At 34.1% G+C, this 23,118-nt stretch overlaps 1 protein-coding gene across 2 annotated transcripts in view; it reads right to left on the reverse strand.

Moving 5' to 3' along the window:
- The window catches only part of WASL (WASP like actin nucleation promoting factor), a 60,958-nt gene that overhangs the window by 8,269 nt on the left and 29,571 nt on the right, over window positions 1-23,118 (reverse strand). For both annotated transcript variants that reach the window (XM_047095750.1, XM_047095751.1), the window contains exons 2-8: window positions 21,341-21,475; window positions 19,450-19,536; window positions 18,141-18,237; window positions 14,793-14,816; window positions 8,083-8,251; window positions 6,528-6,570; window positions 5,362-5,515 (exon numbers count right to left, since the gene is read on the reverse strand). In XM_047095750.1, the coding sequence (XP_046951706.1) occupies window positions 5,362-5,515; window positions 6,528-6,570; window positions 8,083-8,251; window positions 14,793-14,816; window positions 18,141-18,237; window positions 19,450-19,536; window positions 21,341-21,475 (709 nt within the window). The remainder of the gene's footprint in view (window positions 1-5,361; window positions 5,516-6,527; window positions 6,571-8,082; window positions 8,252-14,792; window positions 14,817-18,140; window positions 18,238-19,449; window positions 19,537-21,340; window positions 21,476-23,118) is intronic.

The following is a 23,118-nucleotide window of genomic DNA, read 5'->3' on the forward strand; positions in this document are numbered from 1 at the left end:
ATCACTTCTGAAGGTACGGGAATAAACACTTCCTTATATAATAAAAACATCACAAAATCAAATACTTTGGTCAATTAGCATTAGCATTTCAATAAAAATTAATGGATACCTTCCCTCTTTAAAGAATTGAATTTAATTTATAAAATTAATTTACATTTGGAATAAAATAGCTGGTGTTGCATAACCTATCAGATTTTATTCAGGTTAATCTGAGTTAAACCCAAATTGAATACTTTTTCTTTTAAAATTTAAAATTTTGTCACCTTATATTTATATTATATGGTCTATATTTTCTAAAAATATATGTTATAATGAAATATAATATGTAATAATATATATAATATTCTATATTTCTAGAAGATGATCATTAACTCTAATGATGGCAGTAAAGGGAGGCTGGCTGCTCACGTGAAATGTTCAACTACTTATTCAGGAGATGCAACCAACTATTAATAAATTAACTGAGAATTTCTACATTGAAACACTGGACTAAGTCATTGATAAAATATTAATATTATTCTAGTATTAATGATTTTCCCATTCTTATTCTACTTAAATAAAAATAAGGAAAGAAATTCAAAGTACACATTTATTATTTTTGGAAGTATGATTTTACTAGCAGTATGTACAAATTTACATAATAATGAACTTTATTATTTCTCCATTCAAAGACTGAAGAGGCAAATTAACTATTTTTAGGAGTAGAGAAATCCTAGAATTCATTAAAAACTCTTTGTGTTTAATGATATAAACTATATCACTGATGGACAGTTCTACAATCTTACAAAATACAAATACCGATCTTAATTACAAATAACAACAAGCATCTTTATATGTTCAATAATATGATGATACGGGGCAGGGGGTGGGGGAGCTGGAGGCCTCACTTCAAAGGAGATAAAATGGTATCTTCCAAATTAATTTGAGACGAACATGGGAAACATGCTATAAAAATATGCTATCAAATATAATCATAAATATTAGATAAAATATGCAGAAAGACCAATACTCACATTGTAAATGAGTAATACAATACTGTCTCCTTGTATACAAACTTTTACAAGTGAAATAATACATAGCTGCAAACAGGAGAGTTACCCTGTTCAGGTGTCGGCCACCACAGAGGGAAGTTCCTATGATTTACATTAAGGCACCCTGGAGGTCTGAGTGTTGCAGGTTCGTCCAATTTTCTCACTGGATCCAAAGTGAGGACACGTACACTAACCTTGCTAAAAGCAAAGTCTTTTTCTAACATATTTTGTAATAAAAGAACAAAACCAGGAGGATATGACATATATGTAATCTGTGTACTCTCTGAATAAGACAGTACCTCAAATCCTTCAAGCAATTTTAATCAGGCTAAGGTTTATATTTCAAATAGCTATGATTTACTTGTTTGTTAATCAAGAGGAAAATACCCACCCTATTCTACTTTAAAAAGTATTAGTAAATCATTTCTCATAGTCTCTTTGAGGACTCTGGATCCACAATCTTTTATATGTAAAATGATGTATTTCTTCAGTAGAGAGAATAAAAGTTCCTTCAAACTTGCAGTAAGTACATTTATTGGAATAATTTGGAGTCCAGCTATTACTCATTTAAACAGACACTAAATCACTGCCTAGGAAAAGGAAGCGTGAATTGATTGGGAGTAAATTATTACCTGGGTATATATAGCACAAGTTCAGCATCTCTACTGTCTTGAAAAGTGATGGAAAATGTCTCTATATTTTTGTGAGGAAAACATCTATTACCAACTTTGTTTTTTTATAGTCTGTATTATTTTTACATAAAAAGGTAAGTACGCAAAAGACATGCCATATCCTGATGTAAGAATATGAAAGAATTAAAAGAGGGAAATACGGATGGCACAATAGGAGTTAGGTTTAGATGCACAAAAATGTCTAAGCAGACATCACGCACCATCAAGAGAAAATCTGATGGCCTACAGACTTGCAAAACTCTGAAAAGTCACCACAAACACCAGAATCAGAATGATAATAGTACTTAGATTTCTAAAAAATAAATGAAGTGAAACGTATGAAACAAAAGTTACAACAAATAAAACTGTTCTTACTATCAGAGTTTAGTCAAAAAGGAAGAAAGACACGGAAAAAAATCTTGTCTTGATGGTATACTACAAAAAAAAGCTCCTATACTTAAAAATAATTATCATTGCAGATCAATATTAAGAATAATAGGTTAACTAATTTTCTAGATATGTGATATTTATAGGATTGGGAAGCAGAAATTATAAAATATAAATATAACTAAGGTTTAAAAGAAATATAGTATTATATAAAATTCAGGAAACATTCAAGAACTTCTCTCATGCACCCTCACCAAAGGAAAGCAAATAGAAAACTGCTATCTATTCAACACAAATTTAAACAACTCTGACTAGGCACGTATAGAACTGTGTGTGTTTATGTTTAGCACCCCCTCCTTGACTCAAATTAATGTAAAAATCTAAGTACATTTCATATAGGTTACTGAAATGATGCTAAGTGTGAAAGGCAACCACTAGGAATGAGTATAATAAGCGACAATGGTGCTGTGGTTAAGAGGTGTTTTTTAAAAATCCACAGAATTTCATTAGAATTATCTAAACTATAGATGAAATATGAGCTCTGACTCATACAGAAATATATTTTTTTTATTTTACCATCTATGTGCCCAAAACATTAGTTTGAGTGAAGGGCAAAAAAACCTCATTGTATGTTTAAATTTGGAAGCAGGATAAATGAACTCTAGCTTCTCTGAAAATAAACATATCAAAGCATGCATAATTTAGAGCACTGGGTCAAATAACATCCCACATATATACCACTGCATTGTGGTGGACCTACACAGCAGATTATTATGAGTTAATGGCCTTCAAAGAATTGCACAGATACACACAAAATACATTGGAAATCACAAGTCTACTACTTTTTATAAACCTGATTACATAATTTTATAAAATAAGTTTCAAGAGATTTGATTCAGTAGGTTTTACAAAATATATTTTTAAGACAACTTCATAAATTTCTCCTCTAATTTTTTATACTTCTGAACACATTATATGTTCTGCCTGAAAACATTTCCCTAACAAATCATTAATTTTTATTTTTTTATTATTTTTTATTTATTTATTTTTTTATTCTTTCTTTGAAAAATTTATCTTCCATAAAATCATTCTTTGGTGTCTAAAAGGTTCCCCATTGGGAGTTAGGTTCTTAAGTATCACAAGAATTTAACTTTGTTCCCAAAGCATGTTTTGTTTTTGTTTTTGTTTTTTGTTTATTTTTATTTTTGAGAGAGAGAGAGAGAGAGAGAGAGAGAGCTCGTGCGAGCATGAGCAGGAGAGGGGCAGCGAGCGAGGGAGACACAGAATCTGAAGCAGGCTCCAGGCTCCAAGCTGTCAGCTGTCAGCACAGAGCACCACATGGGGCTCAAACACACAAACTGGAAGATCATGACCTGAGCCGAAGTTGGATGCTTCTTGACTCAGCCACCCAGGCGGCCCACCCAAAGCATGTTTTTTAATGTCTGTGTATTTCTTTGGTTTTAAGTAATTTAATTAAGGAAAGATCTTGCCTAATTTGATGCTTTAAAAGCAGCTAGAATAATAAGCAGTCATAATAAAGTTTAAAAACCAAATCAGGGGTTGGGGGGTGGGGAAAATGGGAAATGGGCATTGAGGAAGGCACTTGGGATGAGCACTGGGTGTTGTATGTAAGTGATGAATCATGGGCATCTACTCCCGAAGCAAAGACTACACTGTATACACTGTATGTTAGCTACCTTGAAAATAAATTATTTAAAATAAACAAAGATTGATATTTGTAACTTAAAAAAAAAAACAAATCCAATCAAGTTAATCTAGACAACCCTCAGTCACAGGTATTCAGGTGTGAGGGCACATATATGGGTAGCCCAGTAAAGGTCAAGAGTCATTTATAAATTTATAAATTCAGAGAGCTCAGAGAGATGCCAAGTAAAATTTGGTAATGTGAGGGTATGTGATAACCATGGAAAAAGAGAGTTGGGAAACACGCTACCAGTAAACGTGACTTACTCTGGGAGCATTTAAAAACAATAATGGTGCTATGCCCAAGATGTTTTTATTAAAAATCCATAGAGCCTGGAAATGTAATTTTTTCAAAAACTAAAATAAATTAGCATCATACTAATTTCAATGAAACTAACATTGTGTTTCTGCTAGCAATTCTGTTAGCAATTTCTGACTATATACTTGTTTAAATATCTATTTCCACACTAGACTACGAGATTTCAGAGGGCAGAAACCTTTTATTTAATAAACATCTAAATATCCTGAGTGGAAATGAGTGCTGGCATAATGTTTACTGAATATATGAATGAATGAAAGATTGAATGAACATCAGTACTGAAAAAGATACAAGTAAGTCAAATACCTAATTTAAAACGACAGTGAAATTCCTCAGAATACTTTGATAAAATGGAACTTTTGCTCCATACACAAAAGCTAGATAGAAGAAAAGCAATCTCAAATGAATAAGGGGGCAAAGAGATGATTGTCATATTGGAAAATTCAGTTATTGAATTTACACTTTATTGTTCAATTAACATACAACTAAAACACAAGGTGCTTTAAATATCAGATCTTAAAAGGATGCAAATTAGTATACTCAAAGTACTAAATGATAAATTTTATTCTTTACCAAGAAAAAAATGTTTGTATTTCAAAATAGATAATTTTCATTATTTATATCCTTGAAAATGCTTATATATTACTGATTAAACAATGATTATTTTTAAATTACTACTTCTGAGTTGTAATAAAAACAACTTTAATGGTGGTTTCTAAGATTTGTTAAATAAGATATTACGCAACTATAAATTTTTATTCTAAGATAGAATAGCCAGAAGATTTTGTACGGATATACATGAATTTAATATAAGACTTTTTAGTAAGAAAAACCTTGCCAAATGTTTGATTTTTTTTTCTAATTTTTTTTTTAATGTTTATTTACTTTTGAGAGAGATAGAGACAAAGCACAAGTGGCGGAGGGGCAGAGATAGAAGGAGACACAGAATCCGAAGCAGGCTCCAGGCTCTGAGCTGTCAGCACAGAGCCCGATGCGAAGCTCGAACTCACAAACTGTGAGCCGAAGTCGGATGCTTAACCGACTGAGCCACCCAGGTGCCCCACCAAATGTTTTAGTTACATCAAAATAATGTAAAACAATACCAGGTCGAGTTAGTTATCTATAAATTCAAATATTCTGCTTACGGAAGGTTCACAGGAATGTGTATAGCTGTCTTCCATGAAACTGACCTCAAAATAGTCAAAAGAAAAAAAAAGGATTACAATGCTTAAATGAAAAAATAAATTACCTTGCCTTCGTAGTTCATTTTTAACAGCTTCCACACCTCCTGTTTTTTCAATGAAGTCATATATAACTTTCGATGTTTCTCGGTCTTTAAGTTGTGCCTCTGAGATTCCACACATATCAAAAAGATTCTTCAATTCCGGATCCAAATTATTCAGCTAAAACAAATAAAGTAACTAACTGTAAAATCGATCCCAATTTTTAAAAATAAGCATGATCAAATTTGATCCTCATCTTTGTCCTTTATGAAATTATTTTAAGTTGAAATATGGTTATTTATATTCCAACTAAACTTTCTTATTTAAATAAAACAGAAAAGGTAAGAACAAAGAATACATTTTTATTTTGTTTTGTTCCCTTCCTTCAAAAAGGGCATCTCATTTAGAGTTTTACTAACCCATTTATGATTCAAACATTTCCAATATTCACCTATTCCTAAATAAAATTTAGATACATCACAAATAAACAAAAGAAGTAAATCAATTTGAAAATCTGAGGACAAGGACCTCCTTATAACCTCAGCACCCTGTACAGTGCCCAACACAAAGAAGCATTCAATAAATGTTGTAGAGTTAACACTGTAGTTATAACAAAAATAACCAGAAGGATTTTTGACCCCAATCACAAGTATTTCTCTTCAAAATAATTTTTCCAAATCCTGATCATCTGATCAACTGTGAAATACGTATTAATACTTAAGCAACCAAAAATATAGGTAAAATGTTAAAAACACATATTTTTGCCAGCAGTTTAACCTACCTCGCTCAGTGCTGTAAATTAAATAATGACGAAATTGCCAAGAAGAATAGAATGAAAAGACCTAGACAATTTAACAACTGGATAATTCAGAAATTGATTATTCTCCAGTAATTTGGCATACATTCCCCAAAAACGATCAGCTAGCAGAAACAGTTTCTTTCTCTTGCTGTCAACACACAAGAATTTCACATTACAGTATGTAAATCCAAGGAGTATAAAACCTTTGTCTTTAGAGACATAGCCATAAATGACTGAAGAATACGAAGGTTTCAAACCTCAGTAGTATATGTACATAAACACATTCAAATAAATGCCAGAATTCACAAAAATGAATAATAAAAATCAACACACAGGCCATAGCATTCCCACTTATTTAGAGCGATAATGTTTATGACTTGCAAAGATACTTACATCAAAGCCAGTATTTGGATCCCAACCAACATGTCCAATGTGCCTGAAGAAGTAGACAAAAATAAAATAAAAAATAGAAAATGCATAAAGAGCATTTAAAACATAACATACATCAAATCCAAACCACCCAATAAATTTTGGCCCTGAACTAATAGTTCTCACAGACATAACCATATTCAGGGGAAAACTGTATGATTCCAGCCCTGGCTATGCTACTGAGTCTTAACACCTTTGCACAATCTTTCTGAGCATCCATTTCCTCAACTGTCAAACTGTCATTAAGAATACAGGCATTTTATGGGGCGCCTGGGTGGGTCAGTCAGTTGAGCATCCAACTCTTCATTTTGGCTCAGGTCATGATCCCAGGGTTGTGGGACCGAGCCCTGCATCATTGGGCTCTGTAATGAGTGTGGAGCCTGCTTAGCATTCGCTCTCTCTTTTCCTCTGCCTCTCTCCCTAGCTGGAGCTCTCTCAAAAAAAGAAAAACAAACAAAAACAAAAACAAAAACAAAACAACAAAAAAACCCCAAGAATTATATATATGAGAATATAAGAGTTTTGTCACGACCTAATGAAATGATGTATATGAAAATGCTTAAAATACATCAAAGAAATAGCAAAGGTTTGATGCCTACTATAGACTACATGTTTGTGTCCCCTAAAAATTCCTTTGTTGAAACCTAATTCCTAATGTGATGATATGTGGACGTGAGGATTTTAGGAGGTGATTATATTTTGAGGGTAGATCCCTCAAGAATGGGATTAGCACCCTTAGATAAAAGGCCCAAGAAGGCTTCCTTGCCCTCTTCCAAAATGTGAGGAAGACAGCTAGAAGGCCACGCACGGTCTATGAACCAGGAAGAAGAATCTCACCAGACACTACATTTCGCCTGCCTCTTCCCAGTCTCCAGAGCTGTGAGAAATAAATTTCTGTTACTTATCAGCTACTCAGTCTATAGTATTCTTTTACAGCAGCCCAAATGGACTGAGACAGTGCCTTCAGGCAATTTCAAATACCATTTATAGAGAAAAAGTGAGAAATCACTATGTCCAACAATTATTTAAAGAAACAACTTCATCTAATTTTTCTTTACTGATGGGTAGAAAAGTAAATAAACGGTTAAGATACAGAGAAAGTCTACTCAGCCTTAAAAAACAAACACCTCCGGGGCGCCTGGGTGGCGCAGTCGGTTAAGCGTCCGACTTCAGCCAGGTCACGATCTCGCGGTCCGGGAGTTTGAGCCCCGCGTCAGGCTCTGGGCTGATGGCTCAGAGCCTGGAGCCTGTTTCTGATTCTGTGTCTCCCTCTCTCTCTGCCCCTCCCCCGTTCATGCTCTGTCTCTCTCTGTCCCAAAAATAAATAAACGTTGAAAAAAAAAAAAAAAACAAAAAAACAAAAAAACACCTCCCAACAAAATCTATAGCTAAAAAGGTACACAAATGATAAATGTAAGGGTACCCCCACCAATAAGAAAACTAAATTTTCTAACAAGTTAAAAATCAAGAGCAGTAATGAGTAAATCAAAAGATAAGAAAAACAAAAGAACTCTCTTACTGGAAATTGCTTGGTGTTCCAATATCTGCCTTGGTTAATCTCTTCTTTTTTGTTTTTCCTTTTTTCTTTTCTTTGGTATGGGAGATGTTGTTGACTTGTGGACCATAAAATCTATTGGTTGTGATTTCTGGATTTTTTATGTCAACTGTTGCCATGGGTAGATTAGGACCTTCAAAACAATATGAAAGGAATATAACTTGAGATAAAAATTATTACAATCCGATTATTTATAATTTGAATATCTTTCTCTGAAGTAGGACCACTTCATTAATATAAATTATTTAAAATTTAAACTTGCATGTTAGTTTTTTATAAATAAAGGATAAAGTACTTCCTAAATTTCAAAAGCCTATAATAAATTCTTAAACACATTAGCATAGATGTTATTTGAAAGCAAACTTGTATTTTTATAATATTAAATCTCTCGGGAAACACATATTTTCAATAAGAATTTATATTTAATTGATCTAATCCCTTGAATTTGGACTACAATAGCCTGATACACATCACATCACTCCTTGGTAAAATGGTATATATCACATAACAAGGATAATAAAAGTAAAAAAAAAAAAAAAGTACATACTTCATTTTAAATCTGACAAAGAAAACTAGTCTTACTTCTTTGTTTCAACTTTATTAGCCCATGAGGGAACAAAGTAGTTTTACAATTATTAGTATTTTTTCCAAAACTACCATATTTAAATCCGGTAATATTTTCCCTATCATACATACACTTTGATTAACAGAAGTACAGGGCTCAAAAACAAAATGGGAACATTCGCAAAACACTCATCTTCCACAAGAATCAATAGTAAAAATATCTCGGGCATCTTCAGATACTATTAATAGCATCTTTAGGAGTGACACTAAATATAGCATACAAAACCTGTCTGAAAATTCACAAAAATATTCGTGGCCTTAAAAGCACGATAGTCTAAATGAAATGTATTCAATTTTAAAATTCCTTATAAACTTAACTAAAGAGCTTCACATGTTCCTTAGAGAGTCCATTTTAATATATGATACTCTGACAAAACCACTTATCAGATTTAATTCCTTTGAGATGAGTAATGACAACTTGCAAAATGTTGTCTACAATGTAACCACTACTGTGCAGAGAAAGAGTTAACACAGTAGGCCTGAGCCTGCCACTCTTAGAGTGACCTGCTTGCAAGGCTGACACTCAGCTGGCATCTGGAAACTGGGATTCCAAGAGGGTTCTTACCATTTCCTGATAGGATGGGCTCCTTGTGCCTCAACTATATGCGCTGACAATGTGCTTAATGCTAAACACCTGCTTTCCTCCTGGGAGTCCAGAATCTCGGTATGTGCTAGACAGAGGATGACTACGTGAGTAGCGCCAGATAAACCCCAGGCACTGATCCCTAATCAGTTTCTCCTTTAGTCAACATTTCACATGTGCTGTAACAATTTTTACTGGAGGAATGATGTGCATCCCCTGTGACTCCAGTGGGAGAAGACGATCACAAAGTTGGGTGTGCTTTCCCTCAGACCTAACCCCATGTGTCTTTCTCTTTGCTGATTTTGTTTTATAACCTTTCACTGTGTGCTTGGTCCCGCTGAGTCCTTCTAGTAAATCAACTAGGCTTTGATCTTGAGGATCCCCAACACAATCATAGAATAGCAACTGGAAATCCCAAGAAATTACAGGCTAATGTATATTAGGTAACAACTAATTACCAATTTGACTCTAATTCTTCACTTGCAGTAAACACCTCAAATGTATCCTATTCATTAAAGTTACCTGAAAGAACAATGTTTATCTAAGTGGGTAAATTATATATAACCCATTTTCTCTCTCTCAACTCTACTATTAAAGATAAAATACAGTTAAAATAAATTTATGAAAGCCATCTGCCACCTTATCAGACAAGTAGACAATGTGGAAAGATGCGTATTTTTAACGTCACCAAAATTCAGCTATTTTCCCTCCATATTCAAGGTCTACTTACATTTAGGTGTCTAAAAGTTCTACTTATATTTTCATATAAAATTCCATGGGAAGTTGCCCATAGTGGCAAGAAATAAAGAACTTCTTATTTGAAAAAAATAAAAGCTAGTGAGTAAAATGGATAAAACCATTAAAATAAGCTGATTCAGTGTCAAGGAATAATCTAAAATAGCTGGATCAAAAATTAAAGGCTAGTTAAGCAATTAGGCTTATTAATAGTAGATAAAGACTTAGGTTTTCAAATTTGTTCAGATAGCAGATTTCACAAAGTTTCACAAGTAGTTTCACAAAGGGACTAATCGAGAATAACCAGAATTTAAGTATTAGAGGTTAAATTGGTGTCATACACAAAGGCTTATCTAATGATCTGTTTTTACTTCTCATCCTTCTCTTTCTGCCTTCCCTCTTATAATTTGTCTTTACAAGTCAGTATCAGCAATACCATCCATGATAAGCTGTGGCAAAGCACTATTTATTCTATCTTTATACTTAATACAATTCAAGACGTGACTTAAGACAGATTTAGGAGTATCAGAGTGAGGCATTCTCTTTAAAAATACCACCCCTCCCTGGGGCACCTGGGTAGCTCAGTCAGTTGAGCATCTGACTTCGGCTCAGGTCAGGATCTCATAGTTCGTGGGTTCGAGCCCCGCATCGGGCTCTGTGCTGACAGCTTGCTCAGAGCCTGGAGCCTGCTTCAGATTCTGCATCTCCTTCTCTCTGCCCCTCCCCTGCTCACACTCTGTCTCTCAAAAATAAAATAAATGTTTAAAAAAAATTTTTTTTTAAATACCACCCCTCCTGAAATAGGTGTTCAAATAGTAACTATAAAGGGACAGCCAGATTCACCATTAAAAAACAACAACAAAACTATTATTAGTTTTTAGAAAAAAACAAAAATAACAATATTTTTATGCTGCTTTGGGTTATATAAAAGTTATTATTATTTTGTGGATATTCTAAACAGTAAGTAGAGTTGGCTAAAGGGAAGTTTAATAGCTTAAATTATCCCAGCTAATAAATTCTTCTCTGGGAATTTTTAAAAAGTTAAGATTCTTGTAAGCCTGATTCGTAAGTCGCTAGAGAAAATAATTCAGCCATCTCTGAAGAAAGTTCAAGGATAAAGAAGACAGGAAAAAAATATAAGTGGTATGTAGAATGAAAAAGTTTAACTCCGACTGTAGTCAGACTGTGTTTCCCCTCCTCTCTCTACCCCAAAATGAGATGTGGATATACTGTTATATGTCTGCCAAGCAGTTTATAAAGCCTTTGAATTAGCTATTTAGAATCATTACATGTGATTTGATTAATACCAGTTAAAATATTATTTAGTTAAGTCTACACAGGAAAATCTGAATTATAGCAATGTATAGAAAATTAGTATTAGCTAGGAAATTAGACTGTTTTCCTAAACTTTTCCTTTTATAGATGGAAAATTAAGGTGAAGAGTCAGGTGACCTATCAAAAGTCACACAACTGTGACAAAGGCAAAGGTGAACTCTGCAATCTTGGTTCCTGGTCCACTACCCTTTCTATTAACTACTATTGTACTTCCTACACTAATGTCAAACCATAAGGTGACTGATAATGCTAACTTTACAAATGTCACCGTATATAATTTCCTTACCAATTTATTAGTTCTCTTAGTTTATAAACAGTTTATTATTTAATAAATATTCACTAGTAACTTTCAAAATTTAGAAAAAAGTTTCCTACGTATTCAAGGGAATGGGTACTTGGTTCTTTCTGTTGATAATAGTCATTTAGAGTTAGAAGGTGTTCAGAAATAAGTTTAAAATAGCATTCTAAAGCCCAATTAAATATTTGTTTCAAAAGTGACAGACTAAAAAAAGTAAAAACCTGTACAAGGCACAGAGTCATTTTTTAATAAAGTAAGGTTTATGGGAGATTTGGTAAGGGATTACAGAGATACTCTTAAATCACTTCTAGTAAAAAGTAATTTAATTCCTCCACTTACAAAATTATACTCATCCTAAGAACATATACTAAGTAAATATATAATGGAGGAGGCTGTTTCCGTTCTTTTTGTCAAAAAACAGTCAAATGATAAATTACCTTCTTCTGATTAAAGACAACTGTCACAGAAAAGGCTTTTTAATATTCTCACTGAACAGCATTTCTAGTTAATTTTAAAACTAAAAGAACAAACTAAAGTCCTCCCCTTAATTTCATAAAAAGCAGAGAACTCTCACCAAGGTAAAATAGTTGAGAAACAGGTGGCCCAGAGGCCTCTGATGTCAAGCAGTCATGAAGCTGAGAACAAATCATTGGAAAGCGTCTAAGCTAAAAGGTGAGACTGACCAATAAAGAAAAAAGAAAGATGTACGGATTAGGAGTTAGTGAAGAAGACACTGAATTGCATTTCAGGAATATATGGTACTTGTACATAAAGTGTCTTTTTAATAGTTACAATTCGAGAAAAGCCTGCTAAACTGATAATCTAAACGAGGGTGGAAGTCAAAGCACCAGCATGGACATCGCAAGGTGGTTATGTGTCCACTGCATCTGCTGGTCGGGCACCAAATGCAGAAAAGTAATATGCTGCCTCCAAAACAGCGGTCTCCACAGTGGGGAGAGCAAGACAAGGACTGCACATCAGGAAAAAACATTAAAACTTCTATTAATTATTATTTCATCCTTTATTATGTAATATATTAATACCATATTATATGTACATTTTATAAAGAAATATACAAATATTGGTTAGTGCAATTTTGCCTTTTAATGGTACTATTTTTGTAACTGTCATTTAATGAAAACAAGTTTGGGATCACTGCACCTAAGGGTAAAAACTACAGGTCTAAAGATTTCAAAGCAAGAGCAACTGCAGAGAAAGAAACTATATTTAATTATGAGTATCCTAACTAGAAGTAAGAAAATGGTGAGATACCACTGTCACATAAGGAATATCCAAATTCTCTGTATTCATGGATTAGGTGCCTTTTCGGAAGTATATTTTAAATGTACTGAAAAGATTAAAATTTTTAAAACCCTGTAAGGTATTTACACCCTTAACTTATATTATTTGTACAACGTCTACACTTTAAAATCTCAGGTTACTTTCCCCAAAGATGCCACTGTTAGGAAGCCTTCCCCCTGTATTCATACAAGCAGAATGCAGAATCACAGAATGCAGAATAATAAATGCAAAAAGATTGAAATACTGAGGACACCAACAAGGGAGAGAATTCCAACACTGACGTAAAAGTTCACGGATGAAGGACTTCTGACTCGGCGGCTTCTGCCTCCCTTTGCCTCTGCCACATATTAGCCCCAGGACCTGAGGTACTGATTTACTCGGGCTAAGTCTCAGTTTCTCTTTCAAAATCTGGACATGGCACAGTGGTTCAGGGGGTGGGCTGTGGAGTTAGACTGCTTGAGACTGAATCCTGCCCTACCACTTAACTAGTCTGTGCCCTTGAGAAAGTTACTCACCTGTGCCCCTGCTGCTCTCCTATAAAATGGAGATAACAGCAGCTACTTCGTAAGATTGCTGACAGTGCCTGGCTGGGAGTAAGTAGTCAGTAAATAGGAGCTGCTATGATTATTGTTGTTATTGTCTTCATCATGATAACTAATATTTACTAAGTACTATGCTAAGTACTTTGATTACTTCATTTAATCTCCACAGAAGTCCTATAAATTAAGATTTCCATTTAAAAGACAAAGTATATAATATTTGGCACAAGATAAGCCCTAAGGCTACCTAAGGCAGCCATTTCTTTTTATTACAATAAGGTAAATAATCCAAACGGTCATACAGCAGTATTTGATTCATGTTTTTATATCAGGAAAACAAATTTAAGGATAAATTCAGAAAGCAATATATGTGTTTAAAAGAAACAAACCCTAACAATCACCAGTAGTTGTCATATATTAAGAACTCTGTATTATTTGTTTCCCTGAATAATCTATCTAAACTCTGAGGAGAGGATGTGAGATGCTTTTAAAAGGAAAAAGCAGTATTCTCCATTATATTGAAGGTTCCTAGAGCAATGGTTCTTTACCTTCACAGGATCGGGGACCCCATTTAAAGGTGACGAAAGCCCTGCATCCTCTCTCCCCAGAGAAAATATATACACTTAAAAATTTAACACATTATTTCAGGGACGCTTTATGGAGTCAAGGATGAGAATCTCTGCCCTAAAGATCTGGGACTTTGTCCTTTTTATTTTAGTATTCTGCTTTTACTTTCTGGTATACATGTTTTGTTTGTTTTTTAAATGAAATCCACAACACTTCAAGTGTTCCTTATCAAATTAAGGAGGGTTAGATACAGCTACTATTAGCTCTAAACATACCATTAAAGTCAGTGTTCATTCTCCCAGGGGCTAATTTTGCATTACAAGCGTGAAATTATATTTTGAAATTAAAAAAAAGAAAAGACACATCTTAAAGTACGCAGACTGAATTTATCTTCCTTCTCTTCAAAGAAGATACTAAGTCAAGATTATAGTTTCTCAGCTTAATCAGTTGTGAATACAGAATGAAGATAATAATATTGACTGTCACCCTATGGAGACTTCCTTCATGCTACAAAAAAGTCACAGAATAGTACATTTCTAAGACTCATCTTTGTTGTTTTAAAATAACACAATAAACTACAGTAGTTGATCACAGATACTAAACATTAAGTATTAATGTATGATATGTTTCTAAAAAGATTAAACTTTAACCTAAAATCTTCTTGATCAATAATTTGTATCAAAGAGCTTACCATTTGGGGGATCTCGTCTTTTCTCTGTTAGAAAATAAATTAAAATAACATTATTAGGCATATGTAATATAAAAATCAACATAAAATATTAATTCACCTAAACTCTGTCTTAATTCCCTAAGTCAACGTACAGGTAGTTAAGAAAGATCTCTGAGGAACTGACATCTGAATAAACTAAGAGAGGGAACAACATATTTAAAGGCCCTAAGGAAAGAATAGCATGAAGGAACATCATGAAGCCTGGACTGGAATGAGCCAAGAGAAGAGTAAAAGGAGAGAAGTCAAAAGGAGACGGAGGGACTGGATCATGTAGGGTCCCACAGGCCAAGGTAAGGAATATAGATTGTATTTTAGATATGAGAGAAAGCTCTTATAGGGTTTCCAATAGGGCAAGTAACATAACCTAATCTATGTTTTTAAGTTAACTTTGGCTACTACGTGGAAAAGAGATCATAAGGGGCACTGGGTGGTAGTAGAAAGGCCAGTGAGGAAGTCAGGGTAGTCTAGATGACAGAAGGTGGTGGCTTAGATTAGGGAGGCAGCAGCAGAGGTGGTGAGAAACAGATCCAGATTCTGTGTTTGAAGGAAGAGACAATGGACTCATGGATAGGATTTACAAGGGACCATGGTAAGCCAGAGTGGAACATTTTACCAAGTTGAGGAAGACTAGGAGAGGAGTCGGAATAGGTCTAATTGGGGTCAGGGAACAGGGATCAAATGCTCTACTCAGATATGTCATGTTTGAAAGCTATTCTGATGTCCAACTGAAGTAAATTAGTCTGAAGGTTGGGGGGAGGGGTCAGTAATACAGATAAAACTTTGGAAGGTTTCAGCATACGGACAGTTTTCAAGCTGCAGGACTGAGTGAAAGCATAAGGGTAATGAAAATACACAGAGATAACTGAGCACCGGGGCAAACCAAAATAATAACAAAGAGCTACAGCAGATTAGGAAGGAGTAAAACCAGGAGAACTACCAATCCTTTGTATTCATACTCTTACATACGAGGTCTGATATCATTTTAGATTTAAGAAATTCAAAAGTGGTTGAAGAATTTTAAACCAATAGAATTTCCAGGGATTTTCTAATATAAAGTTGTCCAAAATTATAAGCGAAATACCCATAAATGATGATATAATAAAAATAATTAGTTTATAAATAGCCATAAACTAAAATTAATAGGATTTAACTGGAGGACAAGTGAGAAAATCCTGGCAATGGGAAACATAAATGTATTACTCCATCTGGTGGTCTGATGAAGTAACTTTTTGAAACATTTGACGTAATCAAATCTGTCTATATCAATGAATGTCAATCTCCCATTTCCCAGGTGATGTCACCTCTGCAACCAGAGGAAATACTTCTTAAAGTGATGACAACACAGATATGGAAATATACTGAGATAAATATAAAGTTCAGAGTGTATATTCTAAAAAGTAACTTAAAAATAAGACGGTATCCTGGCTTGAAAGCCATACATATGAAAAAAAGGATGGCTTGGCTGAACAATGAATGGGAGGTACTAATGTGAGGTATTTGCTAAAACATTAGCAGGACAGTATTTAATCAAATCAAGAGATGTGTTTTAGTATCATGGAACCAGTGAAACTACTTTTGGAGTACTGTGTTCAAATCTGAACCATCTGAAGAAGACATAAAAATCTACAGTGGATTCAGAGCTCGGTACTCAGGATGAGTCTATAAACTACATCATGTGATGAGTAAAAAACTGGAACTGGTTAAACTAAAGAAGTGAAGGCGTAAGAACACGATAGATGGCTTCCACTATTAAATGGCTACTGGGAGGAAAAGAAAACAGACTAATTTTTTGTTGCTCCAAAAGTCAGACTCCATGCATCTAAGTTAAAGAGAGGTGAAGCTGGAGTTTGACTTAGCATGAAGGACTACCCAAAGATGAATCAGCTGACTCCCTAATGTTGGGGTCTTTCTGCTTGTGAAACACCATGCTTAAATGCTTAGGAACTGCGTAAAAAGAAATTCCTATACCAGCTGAAAGACACCTTTAAGTGACCTTCCTATTTCAAAGTCAATTAGTCTATATTTTAAGAAACATTTTTTACTCGCTTTGATTTGGAAACGCCACATATTTTGGCTAAAAGGAACCCCAGAAAGCCCCTGGCCGAGCACCACATGTCCCTGAAATAAGGTACTAAACCATAAATTATTCCATAGCTTTAAATTCTTCCCTAGCATGGAATCAAGTGGTAAATGTCCTTGATCCCAAAAAGAAGTAACAAAAAATAGGTCCCTAACAATTCTCCTATTTGCTCATTACAGTTAAGATATAATAAGAAGGCAATAGTGAGCAACAGCTTACTTCATTTTATTCTCGTTTTTACCTCACTTCCCTCTTGGAAATACATTAAAATACTAATGGAGAAGTATAAAATGGAATACATGATTTTACACTCCAGTTTTCCAGATCCAATGTCTTATTTTTTTCATGGCTTAGTCCCTCTTATTGGTAAAGCACATCCCTGAACACAGTGGTAACATGTACCCCCAGATATACAGAAAACTTTCAAGGAGCATATGGCATAGTTTTAAGGGTATCTATTTGCTGATCTCGATACCCATATGTTATTTCTCCTAAAACTGATTTGCTTAAAACGATGATTTTGGAGAGGTTCACCTTTCCTAATCACCCTTCTCCCACTTCCTAACAGAAACAGTAGACTGTTAACAAATATTTCTATACCAATAAATTTAAAGTTCTACACTATCTTGCATCATTCTCTAATTATCTTACATGTATTAAAGTCTCATGAATTACACTGCGTTTTTCATGGTTTAATAATAGATAACATTAGGGACAAAATAGAGACAAAACAGTGTTTACAGATTATATTTGCAACGTGGCGTATTTGCTTCTAGGCTTGCCTAAAAAGTCTTTGTTCACAAAGTATTAAATACTCTAAGAATGTAAGAACAATGCCATAAAAACGCAAATTTAAGAGTCAGTATATATGGAATATTACCAACAAAAAAAGGTTATCAGAATGAGTTCTTCAGTAAACTGAAACAGACTAGTTCTGAATATGCCTCTTAAGTAAGGATCATCACCTTTTTTATTTTTATTTTCTTCTAGAGGGGCAGAGAATAAACATTTTAGATTCTGTGTGTCATACAGTCTCTGTTGTAACTATCCAACTATTGTTGTGGCAAAAAGGCAGCCACAGACATACTACACAGACAGTATGTAAGCCAATAAACATAGCTGTGTCTCACTAAAACTTCAGGTGGTGGGCCAGATCTGTCCCATGAGCCTTAGTTTGCTAGCTCCTGTTTCAAAGAATTAAAAAAAAAAAAAAAAAAAAAAAGGTTTACCAGATTTCCTTTGTCGCCGGCCCAACAAGTCTGTAACTGCTTTTCGGAATTTTTTTGCTTCTTCTTCATTGGCAAAATTAAGAGCAACTTGACAAGTCTGAAATATTTTTTTTTTTTTTTAGCAAAAAAGGTAAACAGCAAAAAACATGAATTTAGCTTTATTTAATGAAAATGTTGATAGCCAACAAAGTACATTTCTGAAGAAGGAAAGCTGACTTTACTAACAAAGATTCAGTTTACCTTAAAGTTTTAATTTTACTTGAAAAACCTAAGAATGCTAAAAGCACAGAAAAAGCAAAGTAAAAGACTACATTTAGAAAAGCTGCCTATCACAGTGGACACTCAAAATTAAATTGAATACTTTATCTTCAACAACAACAAGAAAAGAAACAAAAAAATTTGATCCTTCAACAGAGCTCTATAAAATAATTTGGATTTTAGAAAAAGCAAATACCAGAAAAGATGGTCAAATGCAGGCCAGCTCTATCTTTACTAGGGAATGTTTTTATTTTACAGCTTAACTGTAGGTATTATTTAAATTATAACTTTAATTCAGGTAAATTATTTAAAAACGTGGAAACACACTGACATTATTGATTATGGTACTTAATGCATACTTTTATATATTTACATATATCTATATTTTATTAAGAAAAATGTGGAAAACAATAGCTAGAGAAGAAAATACTTTTTGAAAAGATAGATCATCTAATCCAACCATCTTTTTTCTTATTATAGAAAATTTAGGAAATACAAATATGAAAATAAAGAAAATTAAAATCACCTATAATCTAGACCTGGGAGCAGATGGTATGGAAATCCTTCTAACAATTTCCCCAAGTATATGCGATAAATTTTTGAAATTCTGTTCTCCCCGCTACACACATTTACTTTATTTTAGTACTCTCCTAAGTCACGAACTATTCTTTTACGAAATAACTTGAATGGCAATATAATATTCAATGTTTAAAAGATATCACGGATTAGTGGGCAATTCAGACTTCATTTTTACAGAAAACTAAATCCCAGAAAGATTAAGCTATCTGCCCAAAGACAAAAAGATGATGAAAACCAAATTTCTTTTCACGTAGCAAGTTATATTCACAGTACTCTTTGAAGTCCTTTTTGGTTTTTTGGCCCTTTAAAATCGTAGCCATTTCCTCTTTACTATCTATGAAGATGCTTTTAAAAGTAAAATAATTCTTTTTATTTTATACAGTGTTTACATGGAAAGCTCATAGATGCTTTCCACAGACAAATGTAAAAACAATTACATTAAACAGGGCAATAAAAAAAAAATATGACTTACATCTCCAGCGAAGGTATGAAAATATCCTCTAGGACTATTATATACAAAGTTATTGTATAGCTCTTGTTCCCACAATAGTTTCCCATCCTAGAAAACAACAGTTAAAATAAGAGTTAACAAAAAGATAATCTCTAGGAATAAACCAAAATAGATGACTCCTATTAAGCAAATTGTTTTTATTAATAATAGCTTTTACATGCACAGAAAACACAGATATGCATAAAATATATATAACATAATTTAATTGGTGTTTTCTTAATAAGAAAATAGTAAATTCTGGCTATTTCTTCCATAAAAACTACGTATCGAGTGAGCTTAATTCAGTATGCCAAGATACAATCTCCTTAGCCTGTATTCCCAAATAATAGTTACCTGGTCAAATACGTAACTAGAACAGTTACTAGGTCATCAATGTCAGACAGAAGGAATAGAATACTGCTGTACATGCACTGATGATCAATGCCTAGTTCCACTGGCAATAGACCGTGTGCTATCAAACATTATAGGAACATTTCATGCTCTTTTCCTCAATTCTGTAAGATCCTGGGAGTGTCAAATATACCTTCTCTGTACTGTTCACTAACAGTCTTTGAACTCCTAAATTTTATACAGTGGCTCCCTAATACTACTAGTAAAAGTAGTGTCAATCGTGCAGAAAAAGACTGATGATTAAGGTGCACCAAGGGTAAACTCTGGTTAGGAGAGCCATGGGTGACTGGATTGTCATATGTATGGCTGTAGTAGAAGACACAGAATTAACCTTAATACCAAAGGTGGCTAATTGCCAAGCATTCAGCAACGGTTATCTACAATTAGAAATCAGTAGTTAGAGGAAGAGAAGTATTGCCCTATTCTGAAAGCAAAGTTCTACCTAGACCATGACTTAAAAATATTCAGAATTCACTATACACACAGGACCACCCATTCCTTTTCTCTTTGTGGAGTTATATGTGCACTTTACTTCTAAATAGTGCTTCTCATTGGTGATGAGAAGTATGTCAAAACAACTATGGGTTTCTTTCAAACTACTGCATGTTTCCCCATCCCCTAGAATCACTGCCATAGTTAAGCCACTGATAACAGGAGTACCCCACATCTCTCAGCTGTCTTGGAGTATGGAGAAGTGGATGCTAAGAAGCACTAAGTTACAAAGTACAGCAACTTAAATCTTACTTAATCTCAGGGAAACACTTTGCAACAGACGCAGATGGTTCTCGCATTTTATAAATAAATAAGCCAAGGCCCAGAGAAATTAAACATACAGAGGCTGACATACAATCTATCTGTAAGTATCATCCAGGAGAGTTCAAAGTCAGTGTTTTTTGGGGTTTTTTGGTTATATTTATTGTCACATATAAATATTACAAAAGCCTACTTATAGAAAAGGTTTTAAAAGATAAATGGAGACTTCATCTCTGCAAAAAGGTAATTACTTCTATGGTAACTACAAGAAATGAGTACCTGAGAATGGGCATCCAATCTAGGACAATGTGGATTTGTGTTTGAATGTGAGAGATACAAAGCTGTGAAAACGTAAACATACCTATGTTGAGAAACAACATAAGGAAAAATGGGTAGCAAATACATTATTATAGATACTGTATTATGCTTTAAGCCTAGGCTGAAGTAACTAACAGTACATACTAAACTAAAATATACTTTTATAGTTCCTTGAAAGGACTTTATACTACTTTGTATGGGACAAGATGAAATAGAAGAGTATCATTAGAAAGAGCATGTAGGGAAAGCCCAAGATGTAAAAAGTATTAAACCATACATACAGGATAAACAAAAATTACATACATAACATACATAAATATATGTAAAAATCGTAACTGAAATAAAAAACCTAAGCACCTACAGTTTAAAGTGGAAGCAAAACAAAACTCACCTTAATATCAAATATTCTTAAAAAATAAGATCTCTGTGGATTGTCCTTAACAAGACAAGCAACACCGCTGCACTTCTTTGACCACATACAGTTACGATCTGCTGCATATAACTGTACCACCGCTGAAGACATAGTCTGGAAAATGTAAAATTTATAGCCATTAGGTTCAAAATAACACTCAGATGACCTCAGCCCCTGCTGACATCCTGATTGCAACCTCATGAGAGACATGGAACCAGAACCACCCAGCTATGTTGCTTCTGAATTTGTGACTCATAGGAACAAGGGGATAATAAACATTTATTGTTACTTTTTGAAGAAATTACTTATTCAGTAATAGATAACACAATAACTATGCTAAAAATAACTATGGAAAGGAAACATTTATTGCTGCTTAGAATGTATCAGAAATCGTGTTAAGCACTTTTAAATACAACTCCATTTAAATTTTATTACTATTATAATTTCATTTTATGCTTGAGAACCTCAGAGTTAAAGGGATACATAATTTACTCCAAATCACACAGCTAACTGGCAGAGCTGAAATTCCAATCCAGGCAAGTTGTGACTTCAGATCCTGTACTTACTCCTTGCAAAATACAATAATCCCCAATCCCCCTTTATCCATAGGGAATACATTCCAAAACCCTCCAGTGGATAGCCTGAAACTGCCGATAGTACCAAATCCCATATATACTATGTTTTTTTTCCCTATGGATACATAGCTATGATAAAGTTTAATTTATAAATTAGGCACTGAGAGATTAACAACTAATAACACAATAGAACAATTACAACTATATACTGTAATGCAAGTTATGTAAATGTGGTCTCTTACTCAAAATTATCTTATTGTACTATACTCATCCTTCTTGTGATGTGAGATGATAAAATGCCTATGTGAGGAGATGAAGTGGGGTAAAGGCATAGGCATTATGATGTGGCATTAGGCTACTACTGACCTTCTGACAATATGTCAGAAGGAGGATCATCTACTTCTAACCTGCAATTGACCTTGGGTAACTGAAACCATGGAAAGCAAAACCATGGGCAAAGGAGGACTACTACACCGTTTTCCAATAAAATGAACATTTAAGTAATGAAGTAGTAGTGTTAGTAAAGGCTGATGTCTGTATAGCAGTTAACTACTTTAGTATGGTACTAAATCAAACGAAAGCAAAATTTGTGGTTACTAAATTATAATGCTGGACATTTGATCATACCATCCTGGAAGACAGATTCTAGTGTCACCTTTTTCAAAGATGGTAAAACTGAGGGAAAAAAGATATTAAGTGACTTGCACATGGCCACTTAGCTTGCAAGCTATACTGAAAACATGAAGAATTATTTGAGTGATCGTTGTGCCAATTTTTCCAAGGATATAGCTAACTAGTACCCTTTCAGACGTGTAAGAAAGAAGCTAATTGTTACATGCAAGGAACACAGCACATTAACTTCTACCACGTTGCTACCTCACTCATGACAGTAACATAAAATAATGGAAACTTTAGTTTAATTCTAAATTAAGTTTTTTTTAGGGGCACTTGGGTGGCTCAGTCAGTTAAGCATCCATCGACTTTGGCTCAGGCCATGATCTCACGGTTCGTGAGTTTGAGCCCTGCATTGGGCTGTCTGCTGTCCGCACAGAGCCTGCTTAGTTTCCTCCGTCTCCCTCTCTCTGGCTCTCCCTCGCTGGTTCGGTCTCTCTCTCTCTCTCTCCCTCTCTCTCTCTCTCTCCCTCCCTCCCTCAAAATAAATACACTTAAAAAAATCTCCTT

The sequence above is a fragment of the Lynx rufus genome, unplaced genomic scaffold (genome assembly GCF_022079265.1).
Source record: "Lynx rufus isolate CCGP_SWC_20201006 ecotype Redwood Valley unplaced genomic scaffold, mLynRuf1.p SCAF_4, whole genome shotgun sequence".
Taxonomy (NCBI): Eukaryota; Metazoa; Chordata; class Mammalia; order Carnivora; family Felidae; genus Lynx; species Lynx rufus.